Source organism: Nothobranchius furzeri, chromosome 15, assembly GCF_043380555.1.
Source record: "Nothobranchius furzeri strain GRZ-AD chromosome 15, NfurGRZ-RIMD1, whole genome shotgun sequence".
Classification (NCBI taxonomy): domain Eukaryota; kingdom Metazoa; phylum Chordata; class Actinopteri; order Cyprinodontiformes; family Nothobranchiidae; genus Nothobranchius; species Nothobranchius furzeri.
This window is the reverse complement of record NC_091755.1, coordinates 36,616,950-36,641,179: the sequence shown is the minus strand read 5'-3', so window position 1 is coordinate 36,641,179 and position 24,230 is coordinate 36,616,950. Positions and strand designations below refer to the sequence as shown.

Here is a 24,230-nt window from a genome sequence, read left to right as displayed (position 1 = left end):
GGGTTGTGATGCACAAAACTTCATTTTGACATAAAATTCAACATGCAACATGACGAAACATTTCCTGTCATTACTAGGATAAAAACCTTTTGATTCCTGTGATAAACTCCAGCTGTGTAGAGAAATGTCAGTCAACCACAAAACAAAGGAAACAAGTTATCTGAGTGCATATATTTATATTTTTATTCTCATTCAAATGCAGACTTAAATCCCACCTCTATGTGCAAATGTCCGTATGTCCCAAGAGGTTTGAATGAATGCAACTGGACTTCTTTGGTTTCCTGACGACATTTTGCTTCTCATCTGAGAAGCTTTGTCAAGTCTGTAACGTCAAAGTCACAAATGACATAAATGAAAGTCTGTGACTCACTCTGATCCTTGAGTGTAAATGCATTATGGATTTAAAGTTGATTCCCCTATTCGCCACCTGATCTCACCATGTAAGAAAATACAACAGTTTCAGATCAAATGCATGCTGACGGATACTGACCCAAGTTAAGCAGGTCCACACTCAAAGGAGGTATCACATGCCTCTGTCAACTGTTGTTATGGAGCTTTCTTTGTTGTTGAAAACCAGGGGGCCTAAGTGTCTGTTGGTCAAGAGCAATTTACGATCCCTGTGGCTGAAATGTGATAGTTTGGGAAGTACAAGACAAGATGTCAGATAATAAATCAGCTGCTGCAGCATCATCCTTCTTCCACAGCATCAGTGAGGAGGTCACAGCACACCCCATCAGAGCAGCAAGGGCGTTTCCCACAGACATGCAGATTTCAGGACAGGAGGATTACATCCCCCCCACACAGGCAGCTACAGCACAGCGCTGCTCTTTAAGCTGGGTCACGTGGCCACCAGATAATGGCACTCTGTGTGGATACTTGGCTGTATCCAGGCAACTCCTTTATTCATTTCCCAAAGACCGTTAAATCTTAGGAGGGAGGCTGGGGGTTGGGCACTTGCAGCGAACTGCGGCCTACATGAATGACGGCGCAGTTTGACCTCCTTTGTATCAAGGAAATAGAAAAAACAATGTCTGAAATTGAAATTAGATAAGCATCGCAGCCATCATGTAAATGCAGTGAGTTTGAATAAAATACAAACTGAATATGCAAAATAAATTCTACGTAATTCAATGAAATTTAGAATTTGTCTGAGCCAAACAAACTTGAAAAGAGGATTAGATTATTATCAAAATCACTAACGTAACTAGTTACACATATTTGAGCTAGAAAACAAGTAATAATCTGGAGCCTGCACACTCATGAAAGATGTAGAAAGGAGTTGAGTTGTTCGAACCATCCTCACAAAAAGAGAACAAATAACACTCAAATGCAGATTCTAGTCTACTCTTCAGTATAAATCATACATTTAATGCGTTTGGATCTGCTTAGGACAGCCGCCTGTAGAAAAACGAGCTTGTTTGCTGCGTGCATGCAGACAATTACGCAGCATTTTCCACCCAGCTAGAGCCGCCATGGTTGCAGTACACAAATGAATGATGGAAGCTTCGGGTGGGTCATTGGGGCGGTCCTTGTCTCGAGCTCGGAGATAGTCCAATAGGAATCCACGTAGTGCGTCAAAACGTGACTGACAGTAAACTAGCCAATGGGAGCGCAGGAGTGACCGTTAGCAGGGCTCGCGTGTATAAATACTGCTGACAGCCTCATGTGCGCCATTACCTCTTACATCGACCCCTTAACTGTCGACTTGTAAGACGCCTGACTGAGAAGACTCGTCCCTCCTCTTTTAGAACTTCAACAAAGAAAAAATGGTGAGAATTTATAAATAGCTTTGCTTATAGAGTGGCATATTTAAGGTTTGACCTCCACTTATCGTGAATGTTAAAATAAAAAGGTAACTGCTTTAGCCCAACTAAACTTACATCTAATATAAAGTCAAATGTTGGTTCTCGTGGGAGGGGTTTTGGTTCATTTAGGCGGTGGCGCGCTAGCTAAACAAAAGAGCATTTCAAAAGTGGACAATGTGCGTCTCTTTTCGGCGCTTCTGCCCATCCATCACCCGCGAACTGCGGTACTTCTTCTCCTCGGCATGGCTAACTTACATAGCAACTGTTGATTCTCGTAGAAAACAATGGCTGTAATAGATTTAAACGACCCACACCCTAAAGAAACCTTATCCGCTGGGGAAATGGTTGAAACGCGCTTTCAGAAAGGCACTGCTCATTAAAAATGCACGCGGGTAATGGCTGACTCCGTAACAGTTCCCGACTGGGTTGTTTCTGTTTTTTCTTCATGGGTCACTTGAGGAATAGAGTTTTCAGTCAGTTTTTCAGGGTTCAAGCTGACGTCAGCACCTCTCCTGCGTGGAGGGAGCGTTGCCTAGCAACGAGTCTCTAAAGTGCGCCATTTGCCCCTTTGCCCTCGGACGGTTTTGATGCTGCTGCTGATTTTTAATTTATTCGTTTTTATCAATACTTAAACATGCTCAAATACATTTGTTAAACATAATATGTATATTTTGGCATCATTAGAATTTAATTCGTGAAACTGAAGTTATTGTATTTTTTTTCCCCTATCCAGCGTGAGTGCATCTCCATCCATGTAGGTCAGGCTGGTGTCCAGATTGGCAACGCCTGCTGGGAGCTCTACTGTCTGGAGCATGGAATCCAGCCGGACGGGCAGATGCCCAGTGACAAGAGCATTGGAGGTGGAGATGACTCCTTCAACACATTCTTCAGTGAGACTGGAGCTGGGAAGCACGTCCCCAGAGCAGTTTTCGTAGACTTGGAGCCTACTGTCATTGGTAAGGGTTAGGGTTGGGGTTAGCGCTAATCCTTGTAACCCAAACTGGCTGAACATGAGATTTTGTAAATTATACACAAGTATTTTCAAATGAAAACTAAAAGTTTCCCTTTGTCTCCAGATGAGGTGCGTACTGGAACCTACCGCCAGCTGTTCCACCCTGAGCAGCTGATCACGGGTAAGGAGGATGCTGCCAATAACTACGCTCGTGGACACTACACCATTGGCAAAGAGATCATCGACCTGGTCTTGGACAGGATCCGCAAACTGGTGAGTAAAGTCATATTTTTACACTTAGTCTGTAATAAATCTGATAAATGACTCATTTGTTTTCTGTGTCCTCAGGCGGACCAGTGCACCGGTCTTCAGGGCTTCCTGGTCTTCCACAGCTTTGGTGGAGGTACCGGCTCTGGTTTCACCTCCCTGCTGATGGAGCGTCTGTCTGTGGACTACGGCAAGAAGTCCAAGCTGGAGTTCTCCATCTACCCAGCTCCCCAGGTGTCCACTGCTGTGGTGGAGCCCTACAACTCCATCCTGACCACCCACACCACCTTGGAGCACTCTGACTGTGCCTTCATGGTGGACAATGAGGCCATCTACGACATCTGCCGTAGAAACCTAGACATCGAGCGTCCCACCTACACCAACCTGAACAGGTTGATCGGTCAGATTGTGTCCTCCATCACTGCGTCTCTCCGCTTTGATGGTGCCCTGAATGTTGATCTGACAGAGTTCCAGACCAACCTGGTGCCGTATCCCCGTATCCACTTTCCTCTGGCTACCTATGCTCCTGTCATCTCAGCTGAGAAGGCTTACCACGAGCAGCTTTCAGTTGCTGAGATCACCAACGCCTGCTTTGAGCCAGCCAATCAGATGGTGAAATGTGATCCCCGCCACGGCAAGTACATGGCCTGCTGCCTTCTGTACCGTGGTGATGTGGTGCCCAAAGATGTCAATGCTGCCATCGCCACCATCAAAACCAAACGCACCATCCAGTTTGTGGACTGGTGTCCCACTGGTTTCAAGGTTGGCATCAACTACCAGCCTCCCACTGTGGTTCCTGGTGGAGATCTGGCCAAGGTCCAGAGGGCTGTTTGCATGCTGAGCAACACCACTGCTATTGCAGAGGCCTGGGCTCGTCTGGACCACAAGTTTGATCTGATGTACGCTAAGCGAGCTTTTGTGCACTGGTATGTTGGTGAGGGGATGGAGGAGGGAGAGTTCTCTGAGGCCAGGGAGGACATGGCAGCTCTAGAGAAGGATTACGAGGAGGTTGGAGTCGACTCCATTGAGGGTGAGGGAGAGGAGGAGGGAGAGGAGTACTAAAGGGAACGTAGAGAAATTGGTTCAACATGAAATAATTGATAGCAATGATTTATTGAATGCATTCAAAAAATTGTTCTTCAATTCAAATCTTTGGTTGGCTGATGATGATTAAAACTCCTGAACCCATCAAAATGTTTTTTGTTGTAATGATTTGTGCAGAGGAGAGGGGAAACAGTCCATTCATTCCATTACATTGTTCACAATAAAACCTCTGTGAAGTTGTTTGTCCCTTTTTCCAACATCGTTAATATTTTCCCATAACAGAAATTGGTTCAACATGAAATAATTTATTTTATGGAAGTCTGGTTCTTCAACGATGATTAAAAAAATGAGCATCAGATTTTATTTTTGTTTTTACCAGAGTAGCAGGAATGGGCTTCTATAGATTACAGTTCTTTGATGCATTCCAAAAAAGTTCTTATATTTGAGGTGTTATTAAAATGGTTACACCTCAGTAATTCCAAGTATTTTGTTCAAAACGATGCATTTTGAAGATTCCTTTGAATTAAAACTTGGAAACACTAAAACTGAGAAATGTTCAAGATTGAGTTTTAAATATGAGCTTGGTTTGTTGGTGAAAGGTTTGTCCAGAATAAAATCTCTGAAGTGAAGTTGTTAGTCTTTTATAATTTCTAAATGTTTATTAATGATGTAGAGAATAGTTCCAACAACGACTGTGATGTATGGAGCAGATGTTAATGATCCTTTAAGAGACATCTGCGCAAGGGGTTCTGGGAAGTAGACTCCACCTGAGAGGGAGAGTAATGGAGGCTGTTAATAAAATATGACACTGAAAACCCTCTTGAGGGCAGTAAGAGCGGAGGAAGGACAACATTACAACAACCTGTCCCCTAAATACTTCAGGAGAAATATTCTGAATACTCTTAATAACTGATCATGCATGGCTCCACTAGAGGGCGCAGGAGGACTACTTTAATGTCATTTCCCAGATGTGTTCAAAAATGAAGCCTACAAAACTTCCATCCATCCATTGTCTGAACCCGCTTGTCCACGTAGGGTTGATCTGATGTACGCTAAGCGTGCTTTTGTGCACTGGTATGTTGGTGAGGGGATGGAGGAGGGAGAGTTCTCTGAGGCCAGGGAGGACATGGCAGCTCTAGAGAAGGATTATGAGGAGGTTGGAGTCGACTCCATTGAGGGTGAGGGAGAGGAGTACTAAAGGGAACATAGAGAAATTAGTTCAACATTAAATAATTGATAGCAATGATTTATTGAATGCATTCAAAAAATTGTTCTTCAATTCACATCTTTGGCTGATGATAAAAACTCCTGAACCCGTCAAAATGTTTTTGTTCACAATAAAACCTCTGTGATGTGAAGTTGTTTGTCCCTTTTCCCAACATTATTAATCTTTTCACCATAAAAGGTTAAAAAAGCTAAGAAACCACCTTTTCCTAGTGACTAATAGGCTAACTGTTAATTATAGAACAGCTAGCATCTAAAACCATCTATAATCTCCCAAAAATGTCACATTGGTTCATGCAAAAGCAGTTTTGTATACTGTTACAGTTTTAAATCTCATAACATTGTGCTGCAGCTACCTGCCTCTGGCAACTCAGTGGTAGTATTTTTTCCAGGAAGCTAGATCAACCTTTTTTTTTAACAAACAAACAAACAATTTTTTAAGAAGGGAAAACGTAACAAGTATTAGGATTGCTGTAAAGACTCTGACTCCAGTCAGTGACTCGATGCAACCTGCTGAGTTTCTCATATAGGAAACTTTTTACTGATTGGCTTAATTAACTGACCTGCATTGGAATGTTTATTATGGTGCTATGTAAATAAACTCACTTGAAATTGAACTGAATAGAATCTTATGATCAAAGTTTTATTTGCAAACTTTACATTCAGGCAATTTTCAAACTCTTAACTTTTCAAACATTGTTAAGTTTTAAACTTTATTACGTTTGTTTCTTCTGGCTCTTGGAGAGTACAGACGCTTTTTTCTCCTCTCCCTCCCTCCTCATCCCAAGGTTCTTTGTCCTGTCTCGTGTGCACGGCGCTTTCAGCATTTTTTTCTGGAAACTGGAAATGATTAAAAATGGAGCTGGTCAGTTGGTCTCTCAACGCGATTGACAAAATTTTTTCAACGATGAGAACGGGAGAAGGGGCGATCCCACAGTGGGGAAATTCACTTATTACAGCAGCACCAACACTTAAAGGAATAATTTGAAGAAAAAAAAATAAAGGTACATGTACATACACATAGGCAGTAGTCTAGATTTATAACCTTCGACTGCTAAAAACCACGAATAAAAAAGGAAACAACTTGGGTTCCAACACCATGCAGCATACTGCAAGAGACACGGACATACTTTGTAAATCTGGTATTGAACGAAAAATGAACACACATTGCATTGGTGTTGTTGAGTACCAGGGTAATGCCAGTACAGCTTAAACTGAGGAATTATGCACTTGTGCAGCAGAGGGGATGAATGACGTACGGTAGCGCTCTGTCTTACATCTGGGATGTCTCAGTCTGCCTCTGAAGGAGCTGTCCATGGTCTCCAGAGTGGAATGCAGTGGGACGCGATTTTCAAGATGGTGGCCATCCTCCCCAGCTTCCTTGATACTCGATTTAATTCAAATGACTTGTTCCTTTTTTTTAAAATGGCACTTGAAAAATATTTTTTGTTGTAGACTGGTAATTTATAAAAAGGGTGAAATGAGTAAAAATGTTTATGAGATATTCCATGAATATTCCATGATATTCCACGATATTCCATGAGTCTGTCAAACTAATTAAGTTTGCTGATGACACTACCATCATCGGACTCATCTCTAATGGGGATGAGTCCGCTTACAGAATGGAGGCTGAACGTCTGGTGTCCTGGTGCAGCCACAACAATCTGGTGCTAAACACCCAGAAGACAGCGAGGTTGTTGTGGACTTTAGGAAACACACACACCCCATCCCCCCCCTTAAACCTGTCTGACACTCCCATCACGATGGTGGACTCGTCACTTCCTGGGCACCACCATCACCCAGGACCTCAAATCGGAGCCCACCATCACCACCATCAGAAAAAAGGCCCAGCAGAGGATGTACTTCCTGAGGCAGTTGAAGAAATTCAACCTATCACCACAGTCGATGAGGCAGTTCTACACCGCTATCATCGAGTCCATCCTCACCTCCTCCATCACCGTGTGGTACGCTGGAGCTACCTCCAGGGACAAGAAGAGGCTGCAGCGTGTCGTGCACTCTGCAGAGAAGGTCACTGGCTGCAAACTCCCCTCCATTCAAGATCTGTACACCTCTAGGACATTGAGGCGTGCAGGTCGGATAATAGCTGACTCGTCTCACCCTGGACACAGTCTCTTCGACTTGCTCCCATCTGGCAGAAGGCTCAGATCCATTCGGACCAGAACCTCTCACCACAAAAACTGTTTCTTCCCCACTGCAGTTGGACTTTTGAACGAAAATCCTAGGGCAGCTCACTCAAATCGATTGGTCCCAGTCACGTGACCCGATGCTGTGCTTGAACCATTCAACAAACACTCAGATTAGTACCTACACGGAGTAGATAGCTGCTTCTCTAATTCTTGCCACTTTTTACATGAATAATTTTATCATGAGTGTTTTATTAGTTCTTATGTTTGCTTATCTCTTAATTAATTTTTTTTTCTATCTTACCTTCTGCACCAAAATACTGCAGCAATTGCCTAATGTTGTGACTTGGCACACATATGGCAATAAAAACTTCTGATTCTGATGAACCATTACAATTTTTAGGTGACTGTATCTATTTTGAGTCATCAGTAACACACTTTGGTCTGCACTCAGCGTTAGCCGTTGTCCTAATGGCATTGCTCTATTTCAATGAACTGTTTATGTTTATTTATTTAGCAGACGCTTTTATCCAAAGCGACTTACAATTTATAACCTATAGGGCATGTTGTGATCTGTGGGGGAAACCGGAGTACCCGGAGGAAACCCACGCATGCATGGGGAGAACACGCAACTCCACGCAGAAAGGCCGCAGCCGAGTTTCGAACCTGCAATCTTCGTGCTGTGAGGCAACAGTGCTAACCACTGCGCCACCATGCAGCTCCACATCTGAGACCATTCTAGAAGCTTTTAATTATTGTTAAAATTTAATTGTTTATTCATTTTACACAAAAACATACCTCAAATGGTTCTTAACACTAAACATGAATCTTTACACGGCCAAAAATAAACCAAACTTACAGCAGGTGATGTACGATGACACCTCACTCGAGTGACACCTTCAGCTCTGGAGAATGAAACAATCATTACGTTTTTAAATGGTCAGAAATATTTTAGCTCATCTGCAGGCTGAACGACCAGAACCAATGTAAAAGAATACAAGCTGGGCAGAAAGCTGAAAGGCACAGAGAGACAAAAAACAAATGGGTAAACGAGTTGTTCCAGAACAAATAAAAACAACAACAAAAAAAAAACACATTTCAGTTTTAAAACTTTCAGATTTTTCAGAGAACAACGTGAGGTAAAAACCAGGCTGTGAAGCTACGCCGTGTCTGTTCATCCAGCTATGATGTTCACCAAACAAAAACCAGAAGAGCCGCTTATACAGCTGTTACCAAGGTAACGGTTATGGAAAAAACAGTTTCACGGACTGCTGAACAAACTTGATAAAAATTTGCTCATTCGATGCTCCTGTTTTTGTTTTTGTTTAATTCTTTGCACTAGTGAAAGTTTATTTCTAAGTTTTTATTTTTCAGAACTTTTATTATACATCTGTGCAAAATGTGCCCAGTAACAGCACTGATGGTGTCAATGTGAGCATCTCCTGAGTGATTCCCACGGTGAAATGTGTTTTATTCCTGGCTCTGTTTGTCTCTCGGACCATTAATTAAGCTGTAAATCAGGGAGGAGGCCAAGCTTCTATACAAGTGACCCAATACGGGTGTTTGTTCACTGCTGTTTCAGGAAACTTTCTGGCCCGCATCCCATCTAATCACGTCCCACAATTTACCCGTCTGAGATGTTCTCTGCCATAAAACAACTCACTAATGCAGCTTTTATGGTTTAAAAAGGAGAGTCAGCTAGGCTCGCCGAGTCACAAACAGGAAACAACCTCCAGAACCCATCCAATCATCATCACCAGGAAAATTATGTATGAAAATGCTTGTTTCTCTTCCACATGACAGGAAGTTACAATCAAATCCAAGTTTTCAAAGTTAAATCTCCAAGTTAAAATCTAAATACAAACGTGTGCTCTTTTACTTATCGTGTTCAAATATCACTTCTCTGTTATTGTCTTGATGTTGCTTAGTATGAGGATTGCATCAAGTCACTGACACTAGTCAGTGACTTGATGCAATTTGCTGGGTTCCTTATACAGGAAACATTATTTCTGATTGGCTTAATGAACTGACCTGGACTGGAATGTTTATTATGTGAAGTGCCTTGAGACGACTCTTGTCGTGATTTGGCGCTTTATAAATAAAATAAAATTGAATTGAATGTAAAATGAAGGGTTAAAGGGCCAGCGCGCTGAGCTCACACTGTTACTGTGTTTATTTGTTAAACAGTAGTTGTCTGGGGCCCCATCCAGCTCGGGCCCCAGGCCTGGGGTGCTGAATCCTGGTTCTGGAGGGCCGGTATCTGGCAGGTTTTAGTTTTAAACCTGCTTCAACACACCTGATTCCAATCAGCAGCTGATTTTGCAGAGCTTGATGAGCTGCTGCACAGGTGATTTCACTACACAATCGAGTGTGTTGGAGCAGAAAAACCACACAACCTGCTGGTTACTGGCCCTCCAGGACCAGGATTGGGCACCCCTGCCCTAGGCAATTGCCTTGCCTGCCTGGCTCGTTGCTACGGCCCTGGCCAAGACACAAAGGAATGAAAGTTACTCAGTCAAGCAAAATATGTAATTCTGATCGACCACATAGATGATTAGGACCTATATGTAGCAGCATTTTCCTCTGATCAGTCAAAACAAAGTCTGTGATGTCCGTCACCACATTCAGCTTTTCTGCTGCCACCCTCAGGACATCCTCCACTCCTCTCCCGCGTCCGCCCCGCCCTCTCACCTTTGCTCCCTAACTGTTTTCTATCTCCATCTTTGCCTGTTTCTGAAGAAAATGTGATTAAGTGATGAGAGAGGGAAAAACCCATTGTAACTTAATGTCTATTTGAGTTTCTATCAGCATGTTGCCATAGTTACAGCTGCTATATAGATTGGTGTCCATATGAGCTTGGTTACTGTTTAACTTCCCCACCCACATTTGCCCAGATTAGGAAAATCAATAAGATAACAGCGGCAACACCGGCCTTACCTTGCACCAGCAACTCCCTTCTCACACTACAGCACGCCGCGCCAAACTCCCACGTTTTACACCTGAAGGAAGGAAGGAAAAAGTGGATTTTTAATCTTGTGCTCCAGGAGAAGTGAACGGCGACATGGTGAACGTAAACACACAAGTCAGTTCGAGCATGGAGCCCCCGTTCGGTGAGTACTTACTTTGTTTGAATCTGCTTGGCTCGATGATGAGAGAAAAAGAGAAAAGAAGCCAGGAGTTGAAGCGTTTTCTTCTTCTCCTCTTTCGGTTTGTGCTGCAGCCATTTCACCCCGAAGCACAGCTGATCAGAACTGACCATCGCCATATGTGTGTGGCTTTTTGACACAGCTGTAATCAAGGAGGTGTGATGGAGATACGGGGGTTGTTAAAAAGATCATTACATCAGAGGGGAACATGACGACGGACCAGAAGTGATGGGATGTCAGTAAACAGGATAATGAGTCTGAGAGGGTTAGTGAAGGATCTGAGTGTGTTGTTGTGGCGAGACGTGAAAACAATCCTCACAACAGTGGATCAGCAAAAAGACGGGATGAAACTTTTATGAATCTTCACACAAACAAAAACACTGTGGTTTGCTGGTGACCACTCGCTCTGCCTTTCTTCTTCAGAGAGCAGACTTTCTCTTTGCGATGTCTGGAATGAACAATGTTTCACTGAAAACGTTTTTACGTCACTGCCTCTGACGATAACAGCATTCAGTTGGTGGGGGGTCACTTTCACCTCCGTGGTCATTTATCTAATGATTTGCATGTTGCAGTGGGGTGTGGAGATGCAAATCCATGTTGATAAAGCTGTTTCTAAAAAAGAACAAAAGCTCCACAAACAGATGGCGTGTTTCTGAGCAGATGCTTTCTGTCCAGGAAACTGCTTCTATCAGTAAGTTCATCCCTGTTTATTTAGTTTATCATAAACAAATTAGTGCCGGCGTCTGAGTGGACAGTCTCCAGGTCTGGTCTAAAAGCCCGGGATGTAGCTGCTGCTTAAAAGGCTGGTTGATAAATGATGCAGCTAATGAGGATCACACTCAGACCTGGAAGAGGAAATCAGAGAAATCTTTTTGATTATAATAATCGTTATTATTGATAGAAATAACACACACACACACACACACACACACACACACACACACACACACACACACACACACACACACACACACACACACACACACACACACACTTTCAGGAACAAGTACCAGGCTTTACCTTTAAGGACAAAAAGACACTGGAGTCAGTAGATCACTTTTTATGTACTTTCAGTTGTCATGTACTAAGGCTTAGTTCACACGTAGCCGTTTAAAAAAAATTGAATATCCGCCCCTCCAGAAACTTGCATCCACACCACCTCGTTTAAAAAAAACTCTGTCCACACGTACCCGGATAAATACGTTGTTAAGGACATGCCAGACCTGTAGGTGGCAGTACTTCCCCCGTTCTTAACCTCGTCCTTCGTCCGTGGTCTTCCACAAGGAGAAGTAATTCCGCTTGCAAAAACAAACAAGCAAAAAGCGCTTGGACAATTGATAAAGCAAGCGCAGCTCTGAGGGCATCCATGCTGTCGGCTAGTGTAAACACAGGTCACACACGTGATGTCAGCATTTTTTTGTCGCGGAAAGTGACGTTGCGGACCTTAAAACTCCGGTTTTGTCTGTCCACACGCAGACACCCAAAACGGAGAAAACGCAGATCTTCACTTTGGCCGGAGTTTTTAAAAAGATCCATTTTCGTGTGAAAAAACTCCGTTTTCGTGTAGATGACAGGCCAAAACGTAGAAAAATATCTAAGGCCCTGTCCACACGTAGCCGGGGATCTGCCAAAACGTAGATATTTTTCTACGTTCTGGCCTGTCATCCACATGAAAACAGAGTTTTTTCACACGAAAACGGATCTTTTTAAAAACTCCGGCCAAAGTGAAGATCTGCGTTTTCTCCGTTTTGGGTGTCTGCGTGTGGACAGACAAAACCGGAGTTTTAAGGTCCGCAACGTCACTTTCCGCGACAAAAAACGCTGACATCACGTGTGCGACCTGTGTTTACACTAGCCGGCATCATGGAAGCCCTCAGAGCTGCGCTCTGTCACTACCCGATCCATCAATTGTCCAAGCGCTTTCTGCTTGTTTGTTTTTGCAAGCGGAATTACTTCTCCTTGCGGAAGACCACAGACGAAGGACGAGGTTAAGAACGGGGGAAGTACTGCCGCCTACAGGTCTGGCATGTCCTTAACAACGTATTTATCCGGGTACGTGTGGACAGAGTTTAGTTTTAAAATTAGGTGGTGTGGATGCAAGTTTTTGGAGGGGCGGATATTCATTTTTTAAACAAACGGCTACGTGTGGACTAGGCCTAAAGTTACCCCATCCATCCATCCATCCATCCATCCATCCATCCATCCATCCATCCATGGATGGACTTTCAAGGGGGGATGATGGGGATACTCTTGGCTTTGGTGTGAGAAAGTACATCCATTAAGGAATTTGGTTTGTTCTGACTCCAGTTCTTTATTGTATTTTGTGAAAAACGATCATTCAGACAGCAGACCGGACATTAAGTTAAAACTTTACCAATCACAATGGGGCTAGTGGTCACTTTTGTATGGATACAACATGTAGGGATATTGGGTAATGAGACGGCAGATGAGAATGCAAAACAAGCTTGAAAAGCGGTCTTGTTGATGTCTTGGTGCTGTTCGGTAAAGAGCAATAATAGACAAAAGGTCAACAGGAGGTGGCAGAAACTGGCAGGTGGCTTTATACTGTCCAAAGGATGGTGGGTTTAGGGGGAAAACGGGATGAAATGGCAAGGAAGAGGTTGTCATATCCAGACGACATCATGGTTAAACGTTGTTTAGGCTGGGGAAACACACAACAGCAAAATGTGACCTTTACAGGATGACAGGGGAACATGTTCTACTGGTCTGCTCCAGGTCTTCATTAGTGTCATTTTGAACTCAGTACCTAGTTTGGGTTGTTATTATCTTTTACTGACGTACCTAGAAGACCATCTCCAATAGGTGATGGCTTGAAGACCATCATCAAGCAGCTAAAAACTCTTAAATAGTGTGAAAAATCACCCCAACAACTTTATTCATAATAATCATTTTGTGCATCCATTTCACCAGGTGGCTTGGGATGTTTTTGTGTTCTGCTAAGAGGACGTGACCCTGCAGTCAGAGTTTGACCATGTAGCGTTTAACTCTCACCTGTTGAATCTGATGCTTGGTGGTCGTGGTAATGCCTGAAGCTGCAGAAAAGCAGTTGTTGAGTTTCTAACGTCTACCAGATGTTGCTGCTTGATCAAACTCCTTTATAGTTACAACACAGGATTCCTCTGTAGTTTTACTTCCTGTTCACTGGCTCAAAAACAACTCGTCTTGTAATTGATTTTGAATGAACGCATGAGGTCAGTGTGCATGTTTCGTCATGAAGTGTGAAAGTAAATAGGACAAGCTGACTCACGCGCAGTAAAGGCGTATTCTGTCTCACCTCTCGCCTTGACTATGCAAACTCACTCCTAGTCGGCACTCCTGCTTCAGCCCTGAACCGGTTACAGATTGTGCAGAGCGCAGCTGCAAGATTCTTAACAAACACAAACGGACGCAGCCATGTGACCCCAATTTTGGCGCTTCGCCTTTGGAAACTTGCGGCCTTTAGGGTAAAATATCCTGCTTTTGTATATAAAGCATTTGTATTTGTATTTATTTTTCCGTCATTACAATACATATAAAATACATGAAAAGGAAAATAATTATCTAATAAAGAACATAATAATAATTATCACAAGTACAACTTCCTCTTATAAATTAAACAGTTTCTTTAGATATAATTTATGAACGAAAAGGCTGAAGTTAAACTTATTTAAGCCTAATTCATTACAAAAATCAACAGTGTCATGAACATCAAAAGTAAATAAACATGTAAACAACACAGTTATTACATGCATCATCCTAATTTCAACAAAATCAATCAAGAGGTATAAACGTGTGACGAAACTAATTTTGGTGTTCTTGGTAATTACGTAAGACGTTATTTTTAAAACTGTTTTTGAATATTTTCAACGAGCATGACTTTTTAATCTATCCTCGCTATTCCATAAACTCACTCCTCTTACTGAGATACATCTTTATTTTTAATTGGTTCTAATATTTTTTTTTTAAATCCCAGTTCCTCTTAGACTATATCCTCCTTCCCTTAGTTCAAACATCCTTTGGAGATAAGGTGGAACATGAGCCTGATATGCCTGATATACTACAACCAGTGTATGCAGTTCAATAATATCGTAAAATTGTAGAATTTTTAAATGGATAAAGATAGGATTTGTTGGTGCATAATAGTTTGCATGGGAAATAATTCAAACTACCTTTTTTTGAAGTAAACATATAGGATAAATATTTGCTCTGTAATTATTTCCCCGTATTTCAACACCATAGCTCAGATATGGTAAAATAAATGAGTTATAGAGTATCTGAAGGGATTTAATATCTAAAACAAATCTCATTTTACTCATAAGTCCTAAATTTTTTAAATATTTTTATTTTTATAGCATCTATATGAGGCTTCCAACCCAGTTTTCCATCTATAGAAATTCCTAAAAAATTATATGTGTGTACTTGTTCAATTTCAATACCATTTATTTTTATAATAATTTCATCATTAATTTTCCTGTTTCCAAATATAATGTACTTTGTTTTGGTCACATTCATAGAAAGTTTATTCCTGTCAAACCATCCTTTTAACACTGCCAGTTCTTTTTCAACTAAATCAACAAGCTTGTTTAGGTCATCACCAGAACAATAAAGGCTGGTGTCATCTGCATACAACAAACAGTTTACTTTATCTAGAACTGCACACACATCATTAACATACATTATGAATAATTTAGGTCCCAAAATAGACCCTTGTGGGACTCCATGAGTAATGAACTCCTTTCTTGAATCAACATTATTGATATGCACATACTGGTCTCTTTTACTAAGGTAGCTTGCCACCCAAGCATAAGCTGTGCCATGAATACCATACCTTTGTAGTTTTTGAAGAAGAAGTGTATGATCTATAACGTCAAAGGCCTTACTTAGGTCATTGAAGACACCCAAGGTATATTTATTTTCTTCCACTGCAGTTGTAATATCTTCAACAAAGGCCATTATTGCCATCAGAGTGGATCTGTTTGATCGGAAACCAAACTGTTGTTCATTCAACAAGTAGAATTTTTTTTACAAAATCATCAAGTCTAGTGACAAACAATTTTTCTAAAATTTTAGAAAATTGTGAGAGAAGTGAAATAGGTCTATAATTTATGAATAAGTGTTTACTTCCATTTTCATAAATAGGGATTACTTTTGATATTTTAATTTTACTTGGAAAACACCAGTACAGAATGACAGATTGTAAGGGGTGTGACAATGTGATTGACAATTTCCTTTACTAACCTCATATCTAAATTACAGCAATCAGTTGAACTTTTGTTTTCAAATTTATTAACAATATTTATTATTTCAATGTCTTCTACACCCCTTAAAAATAGCGAACCGGGGTTACAATTATACATGGACTCAGTAATATTCTTTTCATTTTTACTTATAGGTGCTTTAATAGCACCAGCTAATAATGGTCCAACCTCAACAAAATAACAATTGAAAGCATTAGCAATTTCCTTGATATCAGTTATTTCATGATATTCTTTGATGGAATAGCTTGGGAGAGCATTAACTTTTTTCCATTCCTAACTATACCATTTAATGTTTTCCACATTCCTCGTGTGTTATTCAGGTGTTGTTCTAATAATTTATGATAATATTATTTTTATTCACGCATATTATATTTATTAATTTATTTTGATATATCTTAAATCTTTCTTCAGCACTTTTAGTTCTTTGTTTTAAATATATTTTGTAAAGATGATTTTTCTTCTTACAAGCCTCAACTATGCCATATTTTAATTTTATTTCCAGTAATATATGGCTTCAATGGGCAGTGTTTATCACAGAGTTTGGTTACTTTGGATAAGAAGGCATCATATGCTAGGTTGGGGTCCTCAGTACAAAAAACTTCATCCCGCGTCTGAGCAGAAAGATCTGCCTTGTATGCAGCCAGGGCTTCAGGTGTTCCATGTCGAACCAGTTTCTGTGTAATCGTTTCAGGATTTTGAGCATAATGTACTATTTGATGAAAAACACTAATTACCGGTAGATGGTCACTAATATCATAGTAATCCCGCTGTAATTTGTCTGGATATCTCATTAGTGAATATATTGTTGATCAAAGTGGCAGTTGTAGTTGTTATTCGAGTAGGTTTAAGGATAAGTGGGAGAAGGTTGTTACTGTACATTGTTGTAATAAAATTAGATATTTGTAAGTTATCATGAGGGTTGAGAAGGTCAATGTTAAGGTCACCACACACAATATGGACCTTGTTTAAATTTACAGACAAGCTACCGACTTCCCAATTAAAAGTATTTAGACAGGATCCAGGTGTTCTATACAAACAACTAACAATGATGGGTTTAGTTCCTTCAATAGCAATTTCAACACTGATGCACTCCACAACCCCATCAATAATAATTGTATTTTTGTCAGATGACTTACACCTCAGGTTTATATCCACATACAGTGCAACCCCACCGCCCTTTTTCTTGTTCCTATTTAAAGTAAATAATTCGTACCCCTTGATTTCCACATAGGAACCCTTTTCATTGTCCAACCACGTCTCTGAGACAGCAATAACAGAAAATTTTGGTAACTGACTCAAATACTCTTTAACCTTATCATAGTTTTTATGCAAACTTCTACAAACGAGATGGATGACAGAGAAGGCTCCCACCATATTTATCTCTTTAAACTCCTCATCTCTATAGTATTTACAATCATTCCATGACTCTTTGTTAAAATTACCATCAAAATCTATATCGCTTCCAAAATCCTTCATTTTGTGGTGCAAAGAGTTGTAAACATTTTGAAGTTGTTTACCATGAAGTAAATAAGTGTCCTCCCAATAGTCAGAATCGGTAAGTAGTTCGTCCTCATCCACCCCGCACACAGTACAACAGATATTCCTGCCTACAGAGCAGTCGTGTTTTATTTAAGTAATATCCTACCATTATAGATCATTGAGTCCACTTCACCCTCGAAGGCCTTGTTAGAATATATTCTCTGAGCACCTTCCATACACCATTGGTCTGCAGCTTCATATTTGTCAGACGAACTCACGCCCTATGTGCCTGTGCGCTCGCTACAGTCAGCTGACCCGCCTGCCACTTTGCACCCCCACTGTGGCGAGGGGGGAGCGAGCTTTCGCGTATGTAGCCCCCACCCACTCTCTGGAAGGCATTGCCAATCACTATTCGACAGTCAGCATCCATCGGTGTCTTCACGTCACTGTTGAAGACATTCACATTTCTAAGATTTGTGTTTAGATTGCGAGTCTTTTTTATTTATTAGTTTTTACTTTTTTTTCTGTTTTTTGACAGCCCTTTTTAATCTGCTCATTTGGATTATTTAATCTGTATTTTATGATGCTGTTTTATGTTGTTGTTTGGGAGGCGCTTTGGTCAGCTCCCATGCTGTTTTTAAATGCACCATAGGAATACGTAGATGTGGTGTGGTGTGTGTGAGTTTTGACAACAAAAGCTGCATTCATAGTTAACAGTGATGTGACAGAGGCTGTATCACTCAGTATAGGATGGACTCCCTGATGTTTACTTTGTATTTTTTACACGCTCGTCCTTTTTTTCTGGGGGAAAAACAGTTCCACAGAAATAGACTTAGGAATTAGGAAACTCCCGCTTTTGAGACAAACATCCCAGCTTTTTCTACTCGTGTCGCCTGTTAATTAACTCAGTTGGAAACATGTGGTTGATCTTTGTTTAGAGGTTGAACCGAGAGCCACTCTGATTTTAATATTGTGCTTTTAGCAACTCGACACGCGCACCTGCCTCCTGCAGACATTACATGTGCCATGGTCATCAGTTTGTGGTGAGAAAATGCTAAACGGTGTTACAGGTCCATCTTGCTACCTTAGACAGGAGATCTCTACAGTTAGTTTTTATTTTGGTCTGAATTTGCATGTTAGCTAAATGTTTAGTTTAAAACCATAAAGCTTTTGGTTTATTTAGACAGTCTCACTTCTGTTTTATCATCACGAGGAGACAAATGTGTCTAGCTGAAGCTGTTAAATCTGAGAGCGTATTATAATCTGCAGCCCGAAGGTTTGTTGTAATGGAGCAGTGAATCTTACAGCTTAGAAACGGATCCAGAAATATGCTTGGGCTTGATCTGAGTTGCTCTGGTTTGCAGCACAATAACAACATTTTTGGACAGGATTGGTTTACAGTATACCGCACGCTCAACAAATCCCCCCAACCCGGAACGTTTATGTTACAAATACATTCTTAGGCAGGTTTAAGCTCCTTTTTGATCCAGATCAGGTTTTACCTCTCTGTCTGAAGGAGTTGGGACCTGTTAGTTTCAAATAAAATGCAAAGTTCAGAGAAAATTCACACAAGACTTTACAACTTTTGGTTTATTTTTCTCTCACTGCCAGTCTGGAGAAAACGAGGAAAAACAGGAATCCCAAGTTTATCTAAAACAGTAGAATCCGTTATATACGATTTAGCACAGATGACCGATTCCTGCCTTATGTGAGACAAAGCGAAAGCCCTTATCTTTTCAGAGCGGCTTAGGGAATACACGCAGTGGCGTTAACGGCTGCAGCCTGGACAGACTCCCAGCAGCTCGGCTGTTAGCTGAGGGAGGGTAAACACAACAACAGCCGCTGAACAGGCCAGCAGCACATGTCTGTTTGCATTTGTAACTGAAAGTCAGCTAAGAAAGGTCAGACTAAAATACACAATTAAATTAGATGGAAAGTTCAGTCTGTCTCAAAGCCTTGGATTCGGAAAAAGTGACAAGTTTTTTTTTAGTGCTCTGTGTTTTTTTGTCAGACCTCTAATGAGTAAAAATCTTATTTTAAAATGCATCCCTCTGCTTCAGCTGCCTGTGACCAGAAATTATATCATTCATAAATATACAGTCGAGCCACGCAAAATTACACGGAGGACCACAAATGACCACGGACCACTTTTTGGACACCCCTTCTACCCATCAAACACCAGGCGGCTGAGATTTACTATGGAAGAGACCAAGAACAACATAAAGTTGGTGATGTTTTCAATGCATGCTGAATTAAGGATGCAGCAGCATGCAAGCAGTGTTATGAGCAGTTTTCTGAATATAAATAAAATCATCTGGTTGATCTTGTAGTGCAGGTGGAGTTGCCATGGAAACACAGCAGTATTTTTATCTTGAATTTCTCTCATTTCTCTTTGGAAATATGTTGCATCATAAATAAGTAATGATGGTAGAATGTTAATATTAGGATTTGTGGCTTCAACCATGTTTAGTTTATTATTTTGGTACCAACTATTGCTAGAGTCCAAAAAAGCTGCCCCAGAAGACAGCTCATCAGTTTTAAAGTCTAACTCTTGTACTTTTTGGCCATTGTTATTATTTATTATACTAAAAACAAAATAACTTTTTATCTAATAGATTATATGCTATAGGGAAACAAATGTATAAATCTCTCTAAATCTAAAAACAAAACACATGACAAGGTGAACAAATTGCAATGTCATTAAAATGTGAAGAACATCCAATATCTGAGATAATGTAAACATAAGGTGCATTTAAAATAAAATAAGACAAAAAAACTGAACACATATTTAAAATCACTATAACCTACTTTGATGTTCCTGCAGCAGAGAGTTGAGACATGTCTAAAATAAATCATATTATTTAAAACAACACATTTTGTGACACGTTTAAAGTGTTTTTCCGACTTTTTCTTCTCTGAAAGTGACGGCAGATCTCCTGAAGTGTGTTTCCGTGGCAAAGTTATGATCCGTTAATTTCTTATCTGTTTTAGATAGCTATGAGAATGGCCTCAGTTTGAATAAACGGAGATCATTAACTCATTCACTACCAGTGACGACTAAAGTCGTCATTTGCATGTTTTTACCGTGTGGGCGTCGGAACAAGCCCCCGCACCGTGAGAACAAACATCTCAGCTCTAAAGCCGATCTTCATTCACATACGTCACATGTCACGTGATCAGGAAGCAGAAAATCCATGTGTTAGGTGATCGTTTTGGGCCGCTGTTGTAAAAAAAGAGAGGCGCGAACCGGAAAAGCTTCTGCCGATCACAATTCAACAACGGATTATGAAAGAACGGATAACGCTCGAAACGCGCGGATTCTTCCTGATGTAAGAGGTGAGTCTCCTCTTTGTTTTGGTTGTTTTGACGTCGACATCATCCTAGCACGCAACGTTCTGTGACACTTAAAAAAACAGTAAATATGGTGACAAACGCTGGCAGCGAATGGGTTAATGGGTGAAAATGGACAAACACAGAGATCAACAAATAATACAGAGTTTCTTAACAAAAACATTTAGAGGTTTGTTAATCATTTACAGAGTCATTGTTACAGAATTTCACCTTTCAAGGTGAGTTTGGCAGAAGTGTGATGAATTCCTCCCAGGAGTGTGACAGGAGCTGTAATCTGAGCGCTAGAGGGGAGCTGCATGGACCGTTATAATCTGAGATTAGATTTGTGTAAAGACAGCAGAAACACTCATAATTGGCCTCATTCCAACTAGCCTTTAGCTCCTCTGTCTGGTCAGAACTAATCTCAGTTTGTCAGGTTGAGAGGATGGTTTGGACCCAAAATGCAGTAACCCAGGATGACACGAGGCTGAAGTGGATATGAAGTAAAAATTTTTTTATTTAGGAGGCTGGGCATAAATCCAAAGCAAACGCTGGCAAAAGGCAAAACAGAAGCTCTTTTATGAGCAAGCTCAGGAGAACACTTGAGATGGCCAAAAACAGCACTGACAACGACAATGAACCAACAAACACAGAGTGACAAGACAGGGCTTAAGTAGACTGGGAAGATGAGAGGGAGATGAATTGCAGGTGTGTGGGGAGAGGGACCAGGTGAACACAATTACTAACTCAGGGAGGAGGAAGAAAACACTGGTGGGAAAAACACACACTAAATAATGAAAGGCTGTAACAAAGGAAAATGACCTAAGAGAAAAAACAAAAGACCAGAAGGCATGAACCATAACTAATATTCTAAGGGAAACTGACTAAAGGAAAACACTACAGAAAGAAACTACAGGGGCGTGGCTTAGAGGGGGCCAAGAGAGCACAGGACCCGGGAGAGGGAAGTCTGAGGGGGGAAACCTAGAGCGCAAAATGGGAACACCAGGAGACACATGAGGAGATGCAGACAAGACACTTGAGGAGACGCAGACAAGACACATGAGGGCGCTAGAAACAACAAAAGGAGAACCTGGAGTGGGAACTGGAGGGGCTGGGGAACAAAGGGACACAGAACATGACACTATTTACAAATAGGAAAACGTAATGACTTTAATTTAATTAGCTACTAAACTTTTCAGATAATCACCAAGACTCACATGTTTCCATTTCTCTAAACCGAGGCTATTCAGACAGTTCTCTACAATGGCTACAATGGTTGTTGTTAATAGTTTTAGACAAAAACACTTTTCAGTTTGGATTGAAATTTCATTTTGAAGATGGTTCAAATATTTTGAGTGTGTACTGTGTGAGAATATGCCAAACCATTAAAGACCAAGTTCACTTGTTTTTTCCACAAGTCTTTTCAACAAGTCTGGTATAATGTCTGGATTTCTGGAGGGGGGGAACTCTGGCGTTACTGCTTCAGGAGCTAGAAGTGAGCCAGAGGAGAGAAAAGCAGAACACAGCAGGTTTTAGTCTTATTTCCTGATTTTTGGATCTCGTCTCTGATTAGCTGACAGCAATGCAACTCTAACACACGCTTCGTGACATCTCCTCAAATAACACACACCTGAAGGAGTTCTGCCATGTTGTGGAGTCGCTAATGCTAACGGTTAGCTTTGATGAGCTGAGGTGTGCCCTGCTGCCTCCTGGACAGAAAGCTGCCAACCGTCACACACTGAGTGTGAGACACGCATTTGAGTGCTCACACACTCTCACGTCACACCTCCAATGTCTCGTGCAGAAAAAGCAATCACCTCCCCCGCCCTCAAACAACAAAGAGATGCCCCCCCCCCCCCCCCCCATACACACACAGCCGAAATGGTTGAGTCCAACAATGCTAAATTGACAATGTGACATGCCGTTGAATGGCTGTCCCGCTTAGGTTCTCCACACCTTCATCTCCTCACGCTTAGAATACTGTAACTCTCTTTTCACGTGTCTGAGCAGAACCTCCCTGAACCGTCTACAGGTGGTTCAGAACGCCTGTGCTCAGCTTCTGACCAAGTCCTCCAAACACACCCACATCACCCCGCTTCTCCTCCAGCTTCACTGGCTGCCAGTCAACTTCAGGGTTCATTTCAAGATCCTGGTTCTGGGCCTTACATGGACAAGCACCATCTTACATTGACGATCTTCTTAAGCCGGGCGTACACTGTGCGACTTTTTCACTCGCAGCGTTCAGCTTCAGCTCAAACTGTACGACTTCCTCGCAGGGCAGATCTCACGAGTCATGCGCTCACACTGCACGACCCAGTTCTCGGATGCGACCTGACTGCTCACACTGTACGTCTGGTAGCAACACGTCGGCCCTAAAAATATGCTAAAAATAGCAGCTTTTACTCAACACGTCAGACTTTTTTGTCTTGTTTTGCCTGTTGTCCTTCGGGAGTGCTGCAGGAGGACACACAGGGATTTATGGGGGTTGGATGAGGAAAACGAAATAAAGAAAGTAAATCTGTGTTTTGTGATCAGTTTAATTTGGCATGAACACGACAAACACGCTTTCTTGACAATATTTGTGAGTAAAAAAATGTGTAGAAATAGCGGGCGAGCGGTGTTGATGCAGGATTGCGCATGCGCCGTGAGCGGTTCTGATACATTTTGGTCGCAGCTGCTCGCAGCGCTGCTTCAACAGTGCGATACCCTCAGGAGGGACGAGCGAAATATTAAACACGCCAGAAGTCCGTGCGACCTCACGACTGCTGATCGGTAGCTGGTCACGTGGTGTTAATCGCCTCTTGTGACCCCCTGTACACTACACGACGCTCGGTGCAAAACTCGCCCCGATCTCGTGGATTCTCGCACGAGTGGAAAATCGGCTCAAAAAAGTGAAAAAGTCGCACAGTGTACGCCCGGCTTTAGTCCCTACACCCCCAGCAGGTTCCTGAGGTCCAGTGATCAAAGCCTACTGGTTGTGCAGCACCAGGCTAAAGACCAAAGGTGACAGATCATTTGCTGCTGTGGCCCCCAGACTCTGGACCTCTCTCCCCCTGAGCCTGAGATCAGTGGACTCAGTGGTCTCCTTTAAAAAGCAGCTGAAGACTCACTTGTTCAGGCTTTTGTATGACCTTCATCACCCTCTCCTTGTTCTGCTCTCCCTACCTATTCCACCTTCCTCAGGATCCACTGATTTCCCTCTTTCCTATTCACTCTCTCTCTTTCTTAACATTTTTTTAATCACAATTGTCTATTTTTTGCTCATTTAAAATATATTTTTAACCATTTTCTAAATAATTTTTTTATATTTTTACATTTTTTGTTTTTGTGAAGCGCCTCGTGATTTTTATCTTAAGAGGCGTTATAGAAATGATATTTTCTTCTTCTTCTTTTCTAAGCGTTACCCCATCTTCTGTCTACCGGTGGGGGGAGAAGAGCGTTTTAACATTCAGCCTGCATGTGAAACACAGAATGATGATCATATTTCAAAAGTATTAATCAGTTTCTCAGTGAACTTGGTCTTTAACCTTTTCACACAGCCTGACTGGATTGACGAGCAAACGGCTAGTCATTGTGGACCC

General features: G+C 41.5%; 2 protein-coding genes and 1 long non-coding RNA gene across 3 annotated transcripts in view; 2 read left to right on the top strand and 1 right to left on the bottom strand.

Moving 5' to 3' along the window:
* The first annotated feature begins 1,638 nt into the window (after window positions 1–1,638).
* LOC107390365 (tubulin alpha-1A chain) lies at window positions 1,639–4,697 on the top strand. The gene is made up of 4 exons (XM_015967017.3): window positions 1,639–1,769; window positions 2,539–2,761; window positions 2,882–3,030; window positions 3,106–4,697. Exons 1-4 carry the CDS (start codon window positions 1,767–1,769, stop codon window positions 4,084–4,086), a joined length of 1,356 nt encoding a protein of 451 aa, XP_015822503.1. The 5' UTR covers window positions 1,639–1,766; the 3' UTR covers window positions 4,087–4,697.
* A 44-nt stretch (window positions 4,698–4,741) lies between these two features.
* Window positions 4,742–24,230, bottom strand: part of LOC107390364 (uncharacterized) — a 33,525-nt gene continuing 14,036 nt past the window's right edge. The window contains exons 2-5 of the long non-coding RNA XR_011516651.1: window positions 10,559–11,427; window positions 10,374–10,435; window positions 8,296–8,341; window positions 4,742–6,132 (exon numbers count right to left, since the gene is read on the bottom strand). This is a non-coding gene — a long non-coding RNA (uncharacterized lncRNA). The remainder of the gene's footprint in view (window positions 6,133–8,295; window positions 8,342–10,373; window positions 10,436–10,558; window positions 11,428–24,230) is intronic.
* Window positions 10,409–24,230, top strand: part of hnf4a (hepatocyte nuclear factor 4, alpha) — a 41,631-nt gene continuing 27,809 nt past the window's right edge. Inside the window, exon 1 of the mRNA XM_054745730.2 lies at window positions 10,409–10,546. Coding sequence (XP_054601705.1) covers window positions 10,498–10,546 — 49 coding nt within the window. The 5' untranslated portion in view covers window positions 10,409–10,497. The remainder of the gene's footprint in view (window positions 10,547–24,230) is intronic.